The following is a 20,015-nucleotide window of genomic DNA, read 5'->3' as shown; positions in this document are numbered from 1 at the left end:
TTTAGTTAACTTGAAATGTTAAGTGACAAGTTAGATATTTAAGTTTATTCTACTTAAAATTTTAAGGCAGCTGGGTAACAAGTTTAACAAACCAAATTTTATGTTTAGTCAACTCAAATATCTAAGTTTTCACTTAGTACAACTTAACATTTCAAGTTGACTAACTTATTTGAGTTGACTAAACATAAAATTGTAAGTCTGCAGGGTAACAAATTAAGTTGACTTAACAAATTGTGTTTTTTGTTTTGTTTTGTTTTTTTTACAGTGTATATAATTTTAAGTAGTCTGCTATACTGTTATAAAGATGTAATTGATTTAAAATTACAAGTTTTAGTTTGTCTATGCTCTCACTATATCATACTGTATGAACCCCAATAGCCTGATGTATCAAATAAAGTTCAATAAATGTCATATTTTCTTTTTAAAAATTAATATGAATTATGTCTTCCAATAGTTTAACATTTGCATGTGTTGTCTTTGTTAGCACCTCATTTACGATTCACTCATTTGCAGTGATCAAAACTTGGATTGAAAAAGTTTCGAGTTAAAAATCAGAAATAGAAGGATGAGCTGTGTTCCATATACAAAGATAATTCATAGGCACACTTGCACAGATGTTACCCAGTCATAGGAAAGAGTGTTTACTTTGAAGTCTTAAAGGAGACCCACCAATTTAAATAGGGATAAATAGTATTTAAATTACAGGGCTAAACATCAATAAAGAAATGGCATTTTATGTCAAAATTACAGCAGTTTATTCATCTAAAAATCTTGCTAACACTGTAAGTGAAGGTTTCAAGAAACATAAAACAAAATTGGGTTAACAACCCTTACCCTGACCCTAACCTGACCAGCCAATTCCCTGCACTTATTCTTCACAAGGTATGGCTATTACTGACAGGTGGGTGCAAATTCTAGAGCAGCATTTCCTAAATCCTTCTGTAATCTCAGAATGCATTGCAGTTTGCTCAGTGAATAAACAAATCCCCCTCTATGCATGTATTTATCCATCAAACAACTCTCTTTTACCCTCATTTTCCTGTTTTGGGCCTGCTTTCTTCTATCTTCTATAGTTGGAACACTAGTTTAGACAGGAAATTTCTCTGTTAACCTGGAGTGCATATTTTGGGTCTTACAACAACTCTGGCACTCAGTAACTGGCCAGATGGAAATTTAGGCCAGAAATGTACTCTACGCAAGTCTGCAGACATGCAGAGTGTTTGTGTTCACATACTTTCTTAGAGTTTGTTTCAGAAATGTCTCTCGTTGAGTTAGTATAAAATGTTATTGGGTTTAAATGTTAACATTTTTTTCAGTTATTTTCAGGTTCTTGGCAGTTTCTCAGACGCACTCACAGGTCACAGGTCACAGGGTTGACTGCGGCAGTGTGCCCTCACTAGGAAGCGATAAAGAGATCATTGGCTTCCTGTTGCCAGTTATTGAGTTCCTGCCCTCAGTGTTAAAGATATGGCTGCCTGCCACGTGTGTGAGAGGAAGAAAAACTAAAGGGAAAATAATAATGAAGACATGAAAGCAGCAATCTCAAATAATGATTTTGTTCTTTCGAACAAACTTGAAAGTACTTAGAGGTCTTATGGTAAAAACTTTTCTTGAAGAAACAATGAGTAATTTAATAACTTTAAAAAGTGTAATTAAAATAATTTGGTATTTTCAGTGCAGACTATTGCACCATTTTAAATCTCACATTGTGAGATCTACTTTTTAAGATATTTTTTTCCTTTCCAGAGAACTCGTAAAGCTGAAGCGTTTCTGTAAAAATACTGTCATGAACCTGGGTTCAGATCTCTTTTAGCTGGCGGGTTTGTCGTGGCAGTCTCTGGAAGGGTCACACAGGAAATGTGTTTGCCGTGATTCATGACCTCAGCATGACACGCAGATGAGGCGACCAGATGTTTTCCACTCTTCTTCTTCTTTTTTCTTGTATTTTTACCAGAGTGCAGGATAGTGCTATATTCTCTATTTATTTCATCAGACTATAACATACCATTGTAGAAATATACATTGTAATGCATAAAGAATGTTAGCAAAAGAATGTATACCATGCTAGTTAGCAATTACAAATGATGGCATTAATATCTAGAATGTTAGATGACAATATTAATGACTTCTGTACATACACTACCGTTCAAAAGTTTGGGGTCAGTACATTTTTATTGTTTTTTTTTTTTTTTTTAAGAAATTAATACTTTTATTCACCAAGGATGTATTAAGTTAATAATTAAAAGTTTATTAAAAGTTAATAATAAATAATTTACGTTGTTATAAAATATTTATATTTTGAATAAACACTGTACTTTTTAAACTTGTTATTCATGAAAGAATCCTTATCCATGAAAGAAAAAAAATAAACACAGGTTCCAAAAAATATTTGGCAGCACAACTGTTGATATTATCCAACATTGATCATTCTAATAATAAATCCGCATATTAGAATGATTTCTGAAGGATCACGTGACACTTAAGATTGGAGTAACAGCTGATAAAAATTCAGCTTTTCATCACTGGAATAAATTCTATTTTAAAGTATGTTAAAATAAAAAAACATTATTTTATATTGTAAAAACATTTTGCAATATTACTGTTTTTTTTTCTATATTTTTAATCAAATAAATGCAGCCTTGATGAGCATAAGAGACTTCTTTAAAGACTATTACAAGTCTTACTGACCCCAAACTTTTGAACGGTAGTGTATATTGAGTCAAATCACTTATAAATTAAAATTCTTGCATTGAGTATCAGCTATGGAGCGACATACAATGTAATAAGACACATTTTTTAAAAAGTTAAACACATTTTAACTTCACAGACCATCCATTTTTTACTACAGTTATAGAGATTGTCAATTTTTAATAGGATACTGTAAATACAGATATTTGATGTGTTTAAAACTAGCTCTTTTCATGCTTAGTAAAAAAGTAAATAATATTATGTAAATAATAGTTTATCAAACACATCTTAAGAGTTTTTAAAAAGCATGGGATTTGTACTTTATAAGAAATCATGGGACAGCAAAGTATATTGCATTTGTGGAAAGTGACTGGTTGCTCCACTCTCACACACGCCTGTGCTCATACTGTATATGTGGTCTGAATCTGCTGGGTTGGGTTGAGTTCAGCCTCTGAAATACAGTATGCAGACACTTGCTGTTGTACAGCATCTGTTTAGACTGCGCTCCTCCGGAAGCCATTATCCATATGTCCATTTGTGTCTGTGTTTATGTGTGTGTGTTTTATGAGTGGTTTGTGTAGGTTGCTGGGGTTTGCTGCAGCATATTTATATTCTGTTTTGTGGAACATTTTCCAGACATTGTGGTTGACATGAGGCAACCCAACCCCCCACCCGTCTGCGGCTCCGGAGAAACATGAAAACTGACGTGTGCAGGTGGAGATGTGATATTTACACGATCTCTCTCTGCAATCTTTGTGTCATCACTATGTTGTCTCTTAAAGAAATGCAGCTCTCTTAGCATCTTGGGAAAAGACGAGGTGACGAAGGCCCAAAATGACATGCACGAGTGTGTTAGTCAGAAATCATGAGTGTTGTTGACTTGCGGCATTCCAATAAAGTCATTTCTTGCGTCTCAGCATAAATAGCGGAAAGACAGGATGTGCAATGAAGTAATGTGGGATAAAGCAGAAGGGAGCGGCTCTCTGATGTAAGGTCTGCTTGGTACAAAAGTTTCCGGAAAGCCTCTTAAACGGTCATGTGCTTGAATCAGATCACGTTCCAGTGCTTCCGCCACACGTTTCTGGCTCCGCCAACATTCAGGGCATTGTTTTGGTATTAATCTCTCTTTACCGAACCCTCACCCTTTTTCTCTAGCTATCTGTACTCTGTCTTAAAAGCTTTTCATCAGATGTATGTTTTTTATTGGCTTGCCTTCTGCTTTATTGGTTTTTATCTCTAATGTAAACTTTTTTTTAAGTCCTTGCACCCTTTTTTGCCTAAATCTCTGACAGCTCACTCTTGGTCTTTATAGTGTTCCAAATCCCCCTCCAAATTTCTGTATTTTTGACACTATGGGGCTTTTGGAGCAGACTGAGTTTGACTTTAATTTGTTACACTGGTGTGCAGACTGGAAGCAGTCCAGCCTAACTTGCAGAAGTGACGTACTTTAAATGTTTTTATTTATGCTAAATGTGGTACAGTGCATTTTAGTTCCTTAATGTTTTTGCAGAAGTCTTCAGTGAGCAGTATGTACCAGACAAAATCAAAACAACAGAGATATAAATGAGTAAAAAAGGGAAGATAATGCAGAAAGATAATGTTTCTAATTTTTGCTGTTTCTTCTCCTAAGTTATTTCCTACCTAAAAACAATCCTTTTTTTGTTTTTTGTATTTGTGGGGATTTTGTGCCTTTATTTTTGTAAAGACAGTTTGAGAAGAGACAGGAATGAGAGGGCAACCGGACTAGGACAGATTGGGACAGGACCTCATGGCGGGACAGGATCATAAGCCAAGACTCAAACTTACTTCACCCAAAATGCTGCTGTGTGATATGTCATAGCCCTGCCACAACTCTGTTGCTTGAACTAGACAGTACCTTAAGGTAGTGTCTAGTTCAAGCAATAGACCAATTATAAGTTTGTAAACATTTGGGATGCAGCATGGTTGCGGAAAATCCTGGAGAGATAGCCTTTAGACTTTTTACACGGATACGGTACGAAATAGTTAAATTTAAAAAGTTTATAGATTATATTGATTAGAGGTGTAATTTTTAAAATGTTCTCCACATATTACAAGAGCTTGCCTCCCAGCGATAATCAATGTTATTCAACAAAATTGACGTTAGATAGTGGGATAGTCTTACAGATCCGAAACAGGGATGATGGTTTTTGTGGGCGGAGCCAATCTGGTGACAGACAATGAAGGTTTTCAAGTGGTAGTCTATAGAGGGTAAAAAAAGGGTAAATTTGATTTTATATTTCAAAATTCTGACTTTTCTTGCAATTCTGAGATTATATCTCACAATTCTAATAAGGAAAAATAACTCGTCATTCTCTCTTTTCCCCTCGGATCAGAATAGGAGTTTATATCCCACACTTCTGGCTTTTTTTTCCCTAAGAATTGACAAACTCACTATTTTTTAGTTAAATCTAAGTTAAATCGAGATATAAAGACAGAATTAGGAGATATAAACTTGCATTTGAGAAAAAAAGGTCGAAATTGTGAAATAAAATAAATAAATGTTATGTAAAAATGTTAATAGTAATAAATTTAAATAATATTTCATACTGTAACTGTAGGGCTAATACAATACATCCCCTATGAACAGCATATGTCAATATTATGTAGACCTATTGTTTAAATCAAATTTGTGCTTTAAAAGTTAAATAATCATTGCAGTTTCCATCCATAGTATGTGGGTTTGAACTAGGGTTGCAAAATTCCGGGAATTTTCAAGACTGGAAACTTTCCATGGGAATTAACGGGAATATATGGGAATTAATGGAAATTATTGGGAATAAACTGGGAATTTGCAAAATTGCAGGAACTGGGAATGTAAATGTAGATGAGAAGAAAAACTTGCAGCATAATCTTGGTTAAAACAACCATGTTTAATGCAATTTTAGTTTAATTTCTGACCTACACACTGCTCAGTCACATGCACACTGCTTACTGCAGGGCTGTTAAGGCCACACACCCTACATCCACTGTACATTCCTCTATAACATGCACAGATCAAACTATCAAAATATATTATGGTTAGTGTTCATGTAAATTACATAAATATTACAAAAATATATATGTTTATAACTTCCTTGTGCTGTGTGTAAGCTACTGCGCAACTAAATTATGCCATTGTTAAAACAAATACACTGGCTGAGCAAACATTTAGGTGAGATAATAATAATTTAAAAAACAGTCTAAAAATGACCCTCCCCCACACAGTCCCCCTAGTAGTCACCTAAGGGGGGAATTCCCCCCATTTTCTCTGAAGGCACAGTTGCTGCATTTGAGCCCAAGGGCTACATCTAAATTTTGATATTACTTGTGTAAAGTAAGTAAGTTTAGGTAAGTTTAACTAGCAAAAACCAAAATGTTTATACAGTATATCTCATGTCCGAGTGTTTATACAGTAGCTAGCCAGTAAATCAGATATGAACAATCTAAGCTAGTTAGCATTATTTCATTTACTATTTAGGAAGTATCAGATGCTAGCTAGCTTAAGCTGCAGTGCTATTCCTTATACCTTCTGCTAGCCAGTTTCATACAGAAGTACAGAACTGGTCAAAAGTTTGGACACATTCCTATTTTTGATGTTTTCTGAACATCTCTTATGATTTCTTATGTACATCAAGCCTTCATTTATTTTTCAGCAAAATTACAGAACAAAACAGTAATATTGTGAAGTATTACAATTTAAAATAATGGTTTTCTGTTTTAATATACTTTAAATTATAATGTATTGCTATAAAAAAAGCTGAATTTACTACAGTCTTCACTGTCACATTGACGTAATCCTTCAGAAATCATTCTGAAATGCTGATTTATCAATTTTGGAAACAGCTGTGCTGCTTAATTTTTTTTTAATTCCCTTTTCTTACAGGATTCTTTAATGAAAAAGAACAGCATTTATTTAAAATATAAGTCCTTTTTTAACAGTACAGTACTGTTCAAAAGTTTGGGGTCAGTATGTTTTTTTTTTTTTTCAATACTTTTATTAAACAAGGATGTGTTCAGTTAATAAAAAGTAATAGTAAAGACTTATATTGTTAGAAAAGATTTCAGTTTTGAATAAATTATGTTCTTTTTAAGTTAAATCCAGGAAAAAAGCATCACAGATTCCAAAAAAATCAAAAAATGTCATTTTTAAAATTTGTATTAGTTTGCATGCATGTCAGCTTATAATCAAACAAAATATTGAAATTTATATTTGTTTATGATACAGCTTCTCTAAATTTCCCCAAATTTCCAATTAATTCCCATAAATTCCCATAAATTCCCATAAATTCCCGTAAATTCCCGTAAATTTCTGTTAAATTTCCAAATTGGAATATTTCCAAAATTCCCCGGACAAAGTTTCCATGGAAAGTTTCCGGAAATTTACCGGAAAATTTCCGCCCCTTTGCAACCCTGGTTTGAACGTGTGCGTTTAGCTTCAAATGGCGTCATTGACGACAGTATTCTATAAAAAATTTTTGCATTCTGATTTTGACATCGAAAGGCACAACATTTGCTTTTTTCCCCTCTTATTCCATGGATTTTACCTGTTTACCTCCACTTGTTACCAGTGTTTTTCTGCAACCACTATGCGCGCAGCTACATGTTTACAGTGATTTTAGAACATGTAGTTCTTCAGCAATGTTTAGCAGATTGATTGCCACTTAACACAGATGTAGCAGAGCAGTAATACTGATGTGTGTTTATAGAGTATTTTACGTCTTAAAATGTGGCTCAGCCAATCATAATCAAGGACTGTTCTGTTTTATAAATTTATCTTGATGACAGAGACCAGCAGAGGAATAGCCAGAGGGTGTTAATCAAAACTGTAATCATTTATAAAAGTGTGAGACACAATAGAAATTAAATGCTTGCATGCCACAAGTGTCAAAGAAGTCCATATAGCGCAGTGGTCTTGGCAAATTTCTAAAGGGGCGCAAGTAGGTCTTAAAATGATCGTAATTTATTTATATTAAAATAATTTGTAATGCGATCTAGGAAAACCCAACACATGGTGAAATTTTACTTTTTTTAGGTTTTGATACCATGCGAAAGCTGGGTTCAAGCCCTTTCCAAAATGTTTTCATTTTGTCCATAGCTTGAACGTAACAAAAGTTTTCCGTTGTTTATCATGGGCATCGTGTCTGAACTTTTGATCACCCCTTGTATATTTAGATACAACGAATAGTGTACCTTGTAGTTTACATTGAGAAAAGCAAGCGCAGTGTGGTTTATTTTGATAGGTTAACTGTTTTTGTGGTGTTAAGAGAAAGCATTTCCACAGCACATTCTTAACATAAGAGAAAGACACAGTCATCAGTTTAGATGTCAAATAAACATCTATTAGATGTCTTTAAGATGTTTATGATTTAGAATGTATGTAAAACTGACATCTTATAGACGTCTGTCAGATGTTTGTACTCAGAAGATGCTTTCAAGATCAAGTGATCTTTAACAGACATCTTGCATCTGCATGTGTGCTATCTGGGATGTTACACTTGTATTTTTGAGTTTATTTTTATCGCAACATAATTTTGCCTTGGACAGCAGGGCCTTCAAATATTTTCTTGGACAAAGGAGTCAAAAGGGTTGAGAACTACTGGTATCAGGTCAGGTTTACATAGAAAAACAATTTAAATAGAGAGTAGTGGAACACAAAAACAAGTCCCTAACAGTGGATCTTAACCAGGTGTAATGCAATAAACAACATGTATTAAAGAGGGTTTTATCCTACTTGTACTACTAGCTGTGACCAGTATGATTACGACCAGTATGACTGGACATTTGGTCAGTTGTTTGGCTTTTACTTCTGTGGTTCCCTTGCCGGGTAAATCCAAAATCCCACTCCAAACATCAAATATGTTCTGACTGGTTATGATTGTCACACAACATTTCAGTATGGACAGAAATATTACTTATTTCATAGCTGCAAACCTGGCTAGTCAGGACAGATGCCAGCTCACTTGTCAGTTGCCCTTAGTTTTGAACTCCAGTGCTCATTCTTGAAATGCCACGCTGTCTGCAGATTGCAGTTTTAAACAAACTTCACTATTAATAAAATAAAGTTAATGATGTAAATACAGACCTTAGTTTGTTAAGCTCAAAGTATTTTCATATGAAGCTGTCTCAGGAAATGAGAGCAAGAGTCGTAAGAGCGTTTGTTTTTCTTCAGCGTAGAGGGAAGTTTGTGTCACAAATGGAATTTCTTACCCTCCTTCCACGGAGACCTACAATTTTACTACGAATCACAATGAGTGCGAATCCAGGTTCCTCAGCCCACTGTTTCTGTGTTTTTTCTCTGTGGCGTTCCTCTATTCTTGCATTGTTGAGACGGCAGCTGCTCTAAGACCCATTTGTCTTCCTCAACCTTCATTTGTACACTTGGTCTTTTCTCCGTCTTTGGTGTTTTTGATCTGTGTTTTTAATCACTGGCTTTTAGTCCGGGCAGCTGGAAAAGTTTAGGCAGGACTCGCTCTTAAATAAACAACACCTTTGGGGATACAGCCCTTGATTCCGGTAAACGTCTGGCCCTTGCACAATGGCCAACTTTCCTTTGTAGAAACAAGAGAGGCCAATGCTGTGTCTGTCTCCACTCCTCAGACTTCCATCGCTCCATCTGTCTGGATTTTGCTGCATCTCATGCACCATTTTACCCAACGGTCACTGCTTCTATGTCTTCCTGGGCTATGCTTTTACAGCCACTCAGTGTTCAAATAAGTAACATCCCATTAAAAGTATGTATTTGTGAGACCTTGAAAATATGTATGTCTGGGGTTATAGAATGAATGGGTGAGATACATTGAGACATTTGACATTTTAAAGTCAGAATGAGGTGTATTGAGGATCTGCAGAAGAGCAAGAATCCATGCTTAGCCACAGCGATTGCAGCTGTTAAAACAACTTTTTTGGAAATTGTGTAACATGCGCACATGCCTCCAGAGAGGTCCCTGACTCAGCTGTTTCAAAGAGAAAGAGCGTCATTGTAGAAGTGAAAAAGAGAAACATGTATTCAAGACCACAGTATTATTATTAGCACTATTTTAAAACAGGTTCACAGAGTCATCGAACCACAAATCTGCTTGGTTTGGTACATGGACATTTGCCTTACTCTGTACCAGTCAGGCACCAGTGTTTATATGTTTTATTGGCATAAACATGAATTTACAAATAGCGATCTTTTGATTTACTTTCTTAATAAATCTCATCTTATTGTGCAAGATTTTGTTGAGGGTTGAGTTAAGACCGAATCCACATGCTCTCAAAGCCATGACGAGACAAAGAAAATATGGTCTTGGAGTTGGATTTAAAGACCAAGTACATATTTTCATTCTTATCCGTGGACTTTGTCTTGACTCAGACAGTTTTTGCTGTACTTTGGATCAAATAAATGCAGGCTTGGTGTGCAGAAGAGACTGCATTAAAAATCTTACTGTTCAAAAACTTTGACTGGTAGTGTAGTCTTGTTTTAGAATAATGTAAAATTAAGACTAATAGTTTAAATTGAGATACATATATGGACTAGACTGGACTGTATGTTAGATATACAGTACTCAACAGAGATTCTGCCCACAATAAGCAAATTGGTATAGGACACATAAACACAAACACAAAATTTCTGTTTAACTGAGATTTCTCTCTTCGTTCTGTTCTTTACAGATGTAGAGCAAATGGCAATAGACTGGCTCACAGGAAACTTCTACTTTGTTGATGACGTGGATGATCGAATCTTTGTATGTGATAAAGATGGAGCCACATGTGTGACACTTTTGGATCAAGAACTCTACAACCCTAAAGGCATCGCTTTGGACCCAACTATGGGGTATGAACATGGTCAAGCTCACACTTCCTCCACGTATATGACTAGCTAGCTGTATAATTAGCTGTTACCTTCAAACATTAGGTATACTTTAAGTTTACGTGAGTATAACAGTTACTTTCTCAACATTATCTTCAACAGAAAGGTTTTCTTCACCGACTATGGGCAGATCCCAAAGGTGGAACGCTGTGACATGGATGGACAGAACCGAACAAAATTGGTGGACAGTAAAATTGTCTTCCCGCATGGCATCACCCTGGATTTGGTCAACAGATTGGTCTACTGGGCCGATGCTTATTTGGACTACATCGAAGTAGTGGACTATGAGGGCAAAAACAGACACACCATAATTCAAGGACTGTTGGTAAGGAACAAATGCCAAGATCATTTTAAGATGTCCTTGAGTGTCCTGACATGTCCTGAAGAATAACGTGGTTGCACGTTAAAAAAACATTTACATGTTGTTGCGCAAGAATGTGTGTTGCTCAAAACCTAAATTATCCATTGATTTAAATAACTTAAATGACAGTGTTGCTAAATATAATATTCAACAACGTTCAGCTTCCCTCTGTCTCTGCTCTAACAACATTAGTCTGTTGATAGAATAAACATTTTTTTCTTTTTAAAAGTTCTTTAAGTCAATAGATAAAGATCCCATGCATTTATCCTAAACATTTATATCTCTGTCAATGATTCATCTATTCTATTCATCCACAATCACTTTGTAATCTGCCAATCTAAGGTTTGTTTATAAAGCACATTTAAAAACATCGGATGTTGTACAGAATGCTCCATCCAAACCACCGTCCACCCATTCATCCTAATGCTCTATAGTCCAAATGTCAATATCTTCATCCTTGAGTCCAAATGTCCATCCATCCATCCATCCATCCGTCTGTCCATCTGTCCATTCATCCATCAGTCCAGGTGTCCATCTATTCTTTTTGTCCATCCATTCATCTAGAACAGGGGTGCCCAAACTCGGTCCTGGAGGGCCGGTGTCCTGCAGAGTTTAGCTCCAACCCCAATTAGACACACCTGAACCAGCTAATCAAGCTTTTATAGGCATACACGAAACTTCCCGGCAGGTGTGTTGAGGCAAGTTGGAGATAAACTCTGCAACACGCTGGCCCTTCAGGACCGAGTTTGGGCACCCCTGATCTAGAAGTTTGTCCATCATCCATTCATCTATGTTAACATCAATTCAAAATACCACCTCTCCATCCATTCATCAGTCCAAATGCCCATCTATTCTATCTATCCACCCATCCACCCTAACATCCATCAGTCCAAATGTCCTTCTGTCCATCCACTCATTAGTCTAAATGTCACTGTACTTCAATCCATTTCACTTAATCTCCCTGTATTCATTCATCTGTCCATCTATTCATCCCTCCATCCATCTATTTATACATCCATTCATCCAAACATCTGTCCATCCATCCATCAGTCCATCGTAATGTCCATTATCCACCTTAAAATTCATCTCTTCAGTAATATGTACATCTATTAATTTATCCACCCATCTGTTCATCTGAACATCAATCCATCCACCCATCCATACTTAACTCATTGTGTTATGAAAGTCTGTTCTTTTAGTGGCTTGCTATATGTACTGTGATAAATGCTTTAGTAGATGGAAGAGGCAGCGGTGTTTTATTAATGCTAGTGAGTCATTTTATCAAAGCTGTTTCTGTCAATTTATTAACCTGATTCCTTTCTCACTGCTTGAGTTATGGCTATCATTTAGCTGCTCAGCTCAAAGATAATCTGTGTGTTTCTTGCTCACTTAAGCCAGCAGAGCAAACACAGCATCCCAAATAATAGAATTTTTTTTTGTTTTTTTTTTTTCAGATTGAGCATCTTTATGGGCTCACAGTGTTTGAGAACTATCTATATGCCACAAACTCAGACAATGCCAACATGCAGCCGAAGACCAGCGTGATCCGCGTCAATCGTTTCAACAGTTCAGATTATCAGGTGGTCACCCGTGTCGACAAGGGAGGAGCTCTACATGTTTACCACCAGAGACGCCAGCCCCCTGGTATTAAACAGCTTCTCACCTAATGCTACTGAATACATAGTTTAAGCCAGTATAAAGTAGTATACTTGAGTAAACTGTATAAATGCAATCACTATACTGCAGTCTAGCTCCACCACAGCTCCGGCTCAGTCTAACTCTTCAGTTATTCTTCTTCAGTGCGGAGTCACGCCTGTGAGCCGGATCAGTTTGGGAAAGCTGGAGGTTGTTCAGACATCTGTCTGTTGGGCAACAGCCACAAGACCCGGACATGTCGCTGTCGGTCTGGCTTCAGCCTGGGCAACGATGGCAAATCATGCAAGAGTGAGTGACATTACAGTACATTCTACTCTATTGATCTAATCTATTGATTCACCAAAAGAGTTTGACTTAGTTTTGCCTAGTTCAGAAGTAGAGGGGTTATGGCCATTTCCTAGCCTGGCCACGTTGGTCAGGCTGGTCTTACCTGGTCAAGCTGGGAGACCACCAGCTAAAACCAGCCTGACCAGCCTGGCCAGGCTGGGAGACCAGCTAAAACCAGCTAATTCCAGTTTAAACCAGCTAAGACCAGCCAACCAGCCTAGGATGTATTTAGCTGTTTTTTTTTCAGCAGCGTTGCTTAAGAAGTATGTCTTTTTACTATAGTATTACCATGTTTTTTTTTTGTTGTTGTTTTACATGATATTTTAATGTTGTAAAACAAAAATGGTACATAATTGTAATTCTGGTTCTCAAATTTGATTCAAACAAGCAGAGCCAATGATAATCAGGTAACCTCCTACCAGCCATTATAAGTCCACAGGACTACAACTGCAATGAAGTGTTATTTGAAATAGTGCCCTTGTGAGTGAGTGACTAAATCATTCACTCAGTTTGTTTAAAAATTCCAAATCTATCATTTACTGCTAGTAGAGACACAGTGCTTCTGTTTTTATTTTGTTTGGAATTACGTTTTGTACTATTTGACATTATGTGACAATGCTATGCCTAAAATGTAAGCTAACCAATATTAACTTATTTTGAACTCTTGACAGTGTGCCACTTGTACTATGATGCTGTCGATCTTGATTTTTTCCAAGCTTATTGCCTGTGATTATCTTTACTCAGCCTGTGGATATTTGGGAACAATTAGCACTCTGATATTGCTTGCTAATTAAATATATGAGGATCAAGTTTCAGATAATTAAGCAATACAGAAATTAGATGTTGTGCTTTATTGTAAAAATGCACGGCTCAATGCATACAGAACTGTGACTATCAATTTTATAATTGGACCACATATTGTGTACATTTAAAAACTGGATTATTATAATTCATGATTGTTCACAGACTTATTGCACATTATTAAGCTCATGCACTTTTTTTGTTCTTATAGTTCCTCAGTGATGCATATAATGCATATAATTGAGACTGGAGGTTTGGCCCAGACTTTAGCTGAATCAATTTACAAAAATGAAGGTCTTTTCCATTTACCCCCAATATTGATTTCAAGTGGTTTGCTTGGAATATGCAATGAACTGTTGGTAGTATTGATCAGACTTTTCAGTGACCTCTGAACATATGACCTTGAAAAAAGATAAGAAGAGGATTAGGAATTGATTGTAAGAAAATATTAATACCATCATCATAGACTCACTGTTCACTTTATAAATGTTTCCAATAAATTTAAAGTTTTATGGAAAGTGGTATAAAGCCATATAAAATCGAAAATTAATAATAAACAGAACATTTCTACAGCCCAGTACATCTTTCATTGTCTTTAAGAGTGACATTTTTACAGCATGAGCCAGATACATTTTTTAATTCTATATTTAATTCAATATTTGAGCAGAAACATTCATTGAATTAAACATTAATTTAAAAAATAAATAAATAATTTTTTGATATATACCAAATCCCCAGAGCCCGAGCATGAGTTATTCCTGGTGTACGGCAAGGGTCGTCCAGGCGTTATCCGTGGTATGGACATCAACCCTAAAGTTCAGGATGAATATATGATCCCCATTGAGAACTTGATGAACCCTCGAGCTCTGGACTTCCATGCACAGAGTAACTTCATCTACTTCGCTGATGCCACCAGCTATCTGATTGGCCGACAGAAGATTGACGGGACAGAGAGAGACATCATCCTTAAAGAAGGTGCCGAAATGTTATTTTTTTATTTCTTAATCTTATCGCTGGTATTATAAGTGTGGTTATGGGTATATTGTCCTGTTCTGTGTGGTTTTCCAGGTATTCACACTGTTGAAGGAATCGCTGTGGACTGGATGGCCAATAATCTTTACTGGACAGATGATGGTCCCAAGAAGACCATCAGTGTAGCTCGGCTTGAGAAAGCTTCTCAGACGAGGAAGACTCTAATTGAGGGCAAGATGACCCATCCTCGAGCTATTGTTGTGGACCCTCGGCATGGGTGAGCTCCTGATTTCGAATGAACATGGTTAAATTGTACAGCAGTTGTTGGGTTATTTATAATATCATAATATTTTGTTGAATAAAATATAAAATTTCAGTATGCACAGCCTCAAAATGCTTCTTGCTTTTAAAACAAAACAACAGTAATATGATAAATGGCACTAAGGCTCAATCGACAATTCAATTTTTAAACAAGGATCATCCAAATTTTGAGTCTGAAATAAAAAAAAATGTTTTTTTTCTCTTTCAGCTGGATGTACTGGACTGACTGGGAGGAGGACCCAAAAGAGAGCAAGCGAGGGAAGATTGAGAAAGCCTGGATGGATGGAACAAACCGGAACGTTTTGCTGACATCTAAGACGGTTCTGTGGCCCAACGGCCTAAGTCTGGACATCCCTCAGGGCATCCTGTACTGGGTGGATGCTTATTACGACCGAATTGAGATGGTCTATCTCAACACCACTGCACGCAAGGTGCTCTCACACTGCTGATCTAATAGATGATGCTTATAACAGAGCATGTGTTTGTGTTTAAGAATGAAAAACAAGAGATAAATGCTAAAAACACTAGCACAGTGAATTTACTCACCAGCTGTTAATTATGAAATGTCACATTCTTTCTTCTTAGACGGTTTATGATGGACAGGAATTGAACCATGCCTTTGGCCTGTGCCACTACAAACAATTCCTGTTTTGGAATGAGTACCGTAGTGGCAGCATCTATAAACTAGACCAGAACACCAAAACGGTCACTTTGCTACGCAACGAACGGCCGCCCATCTTTGAGATCCGCATGTACGATGCCCAACAGCAGCTGGGTAATTATACAATGTTTTTGCCCTGTTTTTTTGTAGATTGCCAATGCAAGACCAAATTTCCTAGTAGTAGTAATTTTCCTAGTAATTTTCCTATCCAGGCAGTTTGACTGTTGAATGTTCATCAGATGTTATCCCTACATGTTCATCACAGGAAGTAACGCGTGTAGAGCCAATAACGGTGGCTGTAGTAGTCTGTGTTTGGCCACTCCCACTGGCAGGTCATGTGCCTGTGCTGAGGACCAATTACTGGACCCCGCAGACAACACCAGCTGTAAAGGTAACACACACTAGCAAAATATCCCACTACTTACTGGTGCATCCAGGTTGCACACAAAATCATCATTCACTATATGTTCTACAATGCTGTTGCCCTCATGTTTTACGCAGGACAGCAACTGTGAGTAAATTTTATTTTTGCAGCATTGTAATTTAAAGATTATACATTTTTGGCAACATTATGAAAGTGAATAGCATTTTTAGAGCACCTCCATTTTCACACGACAACACAAAAACTGTGTTTTCAGTTAACTGTGTTAACTTTATTGCACATTTTCTTTTTCTTTGGCCAATGAATCACACTCAAAATATGATAGTAGGGAGGCTAAGAGAGAACTGTAACCATAATTAAAAACAAAAAAAAAACTCTTAAACACCACTTCTTGCAGACTTGGGTGTCTAACAACCTATCATTTTTGCAGTCTCTCATCTTTTCTGGCATGCGTGGCATTAGTAGCTACAAACTGCGTCTTCTACTACTTGTTCTTCTCTGTTTTATGACGGGTAGAAATCAATGGTTTAATGCCGCCGCCTATGCTGGAGTGTCAGCTGGACAACCTGGATTAATTATGATACTATCATATGTGTAGTATTAACATGATATCAATGTTTCATTTTTTTAACAGTCACACTGTCAGAGTTATTGTCAAAACCTGTATATTCTGACAGTTCTAATTTGAGTATCAAAGGTGATTAACTATGGGGGTTTGGATGTAACTACATACTCCCAAATGGTTAAAAATGACTTAAAAATCTGTCCTTAAGAGGATTAACTACTGCTGAGGAAATCACATGGTAGAAACCTCCATTCAGAGCGATCAAGGTGAGAAATGTGCCAAATACAGCGGGCTAAGAGTTCATTCAGTCCTGACAGAGCAAGAACCGCTTGCTGAGCAGAAGCAAATCTGTTTGTGCCAGCTGCTCGATCATACTGTCAGATAATGCATCATTTCTACAGTTTATCTTGTGACTGGCTGTTGATACAATCAGCTGAATTGAACATCAAGTGGTTTGGTTTCTGTCTGAATATTTGAAACAGAAACTCTTCAGATGTTTCTTTCACAGACTTTGGCCTTGAGCAGACTTATTTACATTTTGTGTGTGTGTGCGTGTTTCTCCACAGCAAACCCATCATACATTCCCCCTCCGCAGTGTCAGCCGGGAGAGTTTGCCTGTAAGAATAACCGCTGTATTCAAGACCGCTGGAAATGCGACGGAGATAATGACTGTCTAGACAACAGTGACGAGACCGCCGAACTGTGTCGTAAGAACACTCTCACATTTAACTTAAAAATTCCTCCTTGTGTTGAGATACCACACACATGCAGCACGTGTTTGTCCATCTGTAGATCAGCACACATGCCCTGCAGACCGCTTCAAGTGTCAGAACAACCGCTGTATCCCCATGCGCTGGTTGTGTGATGGAGATAACGACTGCGGCAATGACGAAGATGAATCTAACACCACATGCTCAGGTACACAATCTGAATTTGCAACACTATGACATATATATGTATACATGCACAAAACACAGGTTCAACAAACTTTGCCTTAGTCCATTTCAGACATAAAGTGTTTAAGTTTAAATTTACACTAATCACACATCTGAAAACTGGAACTTGAGTTGTCATCTTCATATCATGCAAACTCCACCTAAAGGGCCAGCTGAAATAGTTTCTCTGGCTGGTTTGAGTTGTGACATTCATGACCTTCTCCTAAACTCTGAGTCAGCTGAAATGTGCTCTAGACAGCCGTGTATAAATATAGAGTTTATCACACATGGTATATCTGATGCAGCTCTGGGCTCTTTGGCAAACTGTTGTGCTATAGTTGACTTCATGGTTGAATTGTATGGTTTGCACTCTTTAATTTAGACTGTATCTATTTTAAGGATATGGCTGACTATGATGCTGCATTTGCAAGTAATTCTAAACTGCAACGGAAACCATTGCATAAGAATATAAATTCATATAAAATGTAGGAATTAACTGGAAAGCAAATTCTGGAAATAAAATGAAATGGTTTGACAACACAGTTTTCTTTTCTGTGCTGACACATTTCCTGCTGAAATCATGCGTTTTTCCTTCACGAGTTTGTCAGAAGATCTTACTTCCCATTTTTAAAGTTAGAATTATGAGTATGTAACATTCAAGATCAATATATACATTGTAGCCATGACTACACTTTGACTTGTTTTAGTTTTGCTACACTGCATGAATAGGCATAAAATCCATTGGTGTTGGAACCAATGAATGTGGGTGGGACAGGAACCACCCACTTTTGAAGACCTATGATATCGGACCCACCCACTTTTACCGTCTCTAATTCAGTGAAAATGTCATCATAGAGCGCCATCAGTTAAATCCATTCCACATGACAAATGCGCTAATAGATTAAGCTCTATGCTCACACGTATGAACAGGCAGCATCTGGGGTGGAAGAGTGGATGGAGTGGGCGCATCAGGCGCAATCATCAAGCATATTTCAAAGGAAGCGGGCGCCATGGTCCTGACCGCATCGCTGTCTTTACTGGGTGTGTTTAGGGAATATTTGCATGTATTCACATGATTCTCATGATTTTGGCTAATACAGGATACTACTGTATGATGCGCCCTATACTTGGGTATACCCCCCAGACAGCAGCATAATGTTTGCCCATACTGGTCAATACTTTATTTAAACTTTATGATTATTTCCTTCATTTTTATTTTTATTGAAAACAAATGCCTTTCCGATGTGAAATGAGATGTGAAAAGGCAGAAGAACGATGTCGTCAGTAGGCGGATGCGAACTCGGGACGTTTGCATCAAATGACACTAATTACTTGCTTTACAGCCGTCTTTTGTAATGTTGTCACGTTAATTTTTTGGGGGGGAGGACCCACCCACATTTATTTTGCTTCCAACACCCATGATAAAATTACATAGCAGATCTAGACAGGTGGAGCTGAGGGAGGTGGAGGGTTTTAGAAGAGTGTTTATAAAGGAACGTCTTACAGCAAACACTGAACCAGACTATATAAATATTGAGCAAGCAACCTCATTGGTTGCAGAATAAGCATAGGCCAATCAGCTTGTGCCATGTAAATTCAGAGAGGTTCATCGTAAAACAGTATATGGTTCCAAACTTTAATTTTGTTATTAATTTTAATAATCCAGTGAGATTTTTGTATGCACAAGGAGTCCTACAACAGACAATATGGTCCAGAGATCTGATCTCATCTTTGAGTCTGTCTGGGATTATATGAAGCAATGGAGAAAACTGAGATCATGTCCACCATACTGAAAAGGTCAAGATCCTCCTGTAAATAAATCAACAGATACACAGAGACAGGCAGCAAGATTCCCTTCAGAGAATTCCAAACTATTGGACGCTATAGAAATATCCTTATTATCACACAATACATATGACTTTACTTATAAAACTGCATTTTTTCCCCATAGAAAAGCAGTGGGGAGTGGATTCTAATTCTAGGACAAGAAGGGCTATAAATTTTGCATGCGTGTATCTGCTGCTTTTAAACTTTTAAAAATACTTCATTGGCATACAGATGACCTAACGCTATAACATACATACAGTGAACATTTAATGCGATCAGCTTTGGTTCTGCATTGCAGCTCGGACATGTCCCCCTAATCAGTACTCGTGTGCCAGTGGCCGCTGTATTCCCATCTCCTGGACATGTGACCTGGATGATGACTGCGGAGACCGCTCCGATGAGCCTGCGTCCTGTGGTAAATGATGCCTCTTTATGTTGATGCCAGCTTATTAAAATTAACGAATTTGTCCATTAATATGCATGTGATACTTTTAGAAAAACTAGTTCAGTGTGAGTTTTGGTCAGTTCCAACTGTGAAGGAAATGTTTGACATTTTATGCATTTATTTATATGCATTTGCTCTTGCAAATGTTATAGACATTTAGAATTACATTTAATTTATTAATCTATTACCTTTTCTTAGTGTAAAACTTCTTAATTAGGAAAT

At 37.0% G+C, this 20,015-nt stretch overlaps 1 protein-coding gene across 7 annotated transcripts in view; it reads left to right on the top strand.

The window, feature by feature from the left end:
- Positions 1 to 20,015, top strand: part of lrp1aa (low density lipoprotein receptor-related protein 1Aa) — a 170,031-nt gene that overhangs the window by 47,694 nt on the left and 102,322 nt on the right. For all 7 annotated transcript variants that reach the window (XM_051122933.1, XM_051122930.1, XM_051122929.1 and 4 more), the window contains exons 7-18: positions 10,342 to 10,504; positions 10,643 to 10,865; positions 12,356 to 12,545; positions 12,702 to 12,845; positions 14,424 to 14,660; positions 14,754 to 14,934; positions 15,187 to 15,409; positions 15,564 to 15,753; positions 15,905 to 16,030; positions 17,153 to 17,293; positions 17,379 to 17,504; positions 19,647 to 19,763. In XM_051122933.1, coding sequence (XP_050978890.1) covers positions 10,342 to 10,504; positions 10,643 to 10,865; positions 12,356 to 12,545; positions 12,702 to 12,845; positions 14,424 to 14,660; positions 14,754 to 14,934; positions 15,187 to 15,409; positions 15,564 to 15,753; positions 15,905 to 16,030; positions 17,153 to 17,293; positions 17,379 to 17,504; positions 19,647 to 19,763 — 2,061 coding nt within the window. The remainder of the gene's footprint in view (positions 1 to 10,341; positions 10,505 to 10,642; positions 10,866 to 12,355; positions 12,546 to 12,701; positions 12,846 to 14,423; positions 14,661 to 14,753; positions 14,935 to 15,186; positions 15,410 to 15,563; positions 15,754 to 15,904; positions 16,031 to 17,152; positions 17,294 to 17,378; positions 17,505 to 19,646; positions 19,764 to 20,015) is intronic.

The sequence above is a fragment of the Labeo rohita genome, chromosome 11, assembly GCF_022985175.1.
Source record: "Labeo rohita strain BAU-BD-2019 chromosome 11, IGBB_LRoh.1.0, whole genome shotgun sequence".
Classification (NCBI taxonomy): domain Eukaryota; kingdom Metazoa; phylum Chordata; class Actinopteri; order Cypriniformes; family Cyprinidae; genus Labeo; species Labeo rohita.
Note: the sequence above shows the minus strand (reverse complement) of the source record. Positions and strands in the feature narration are given on the sequence as shown.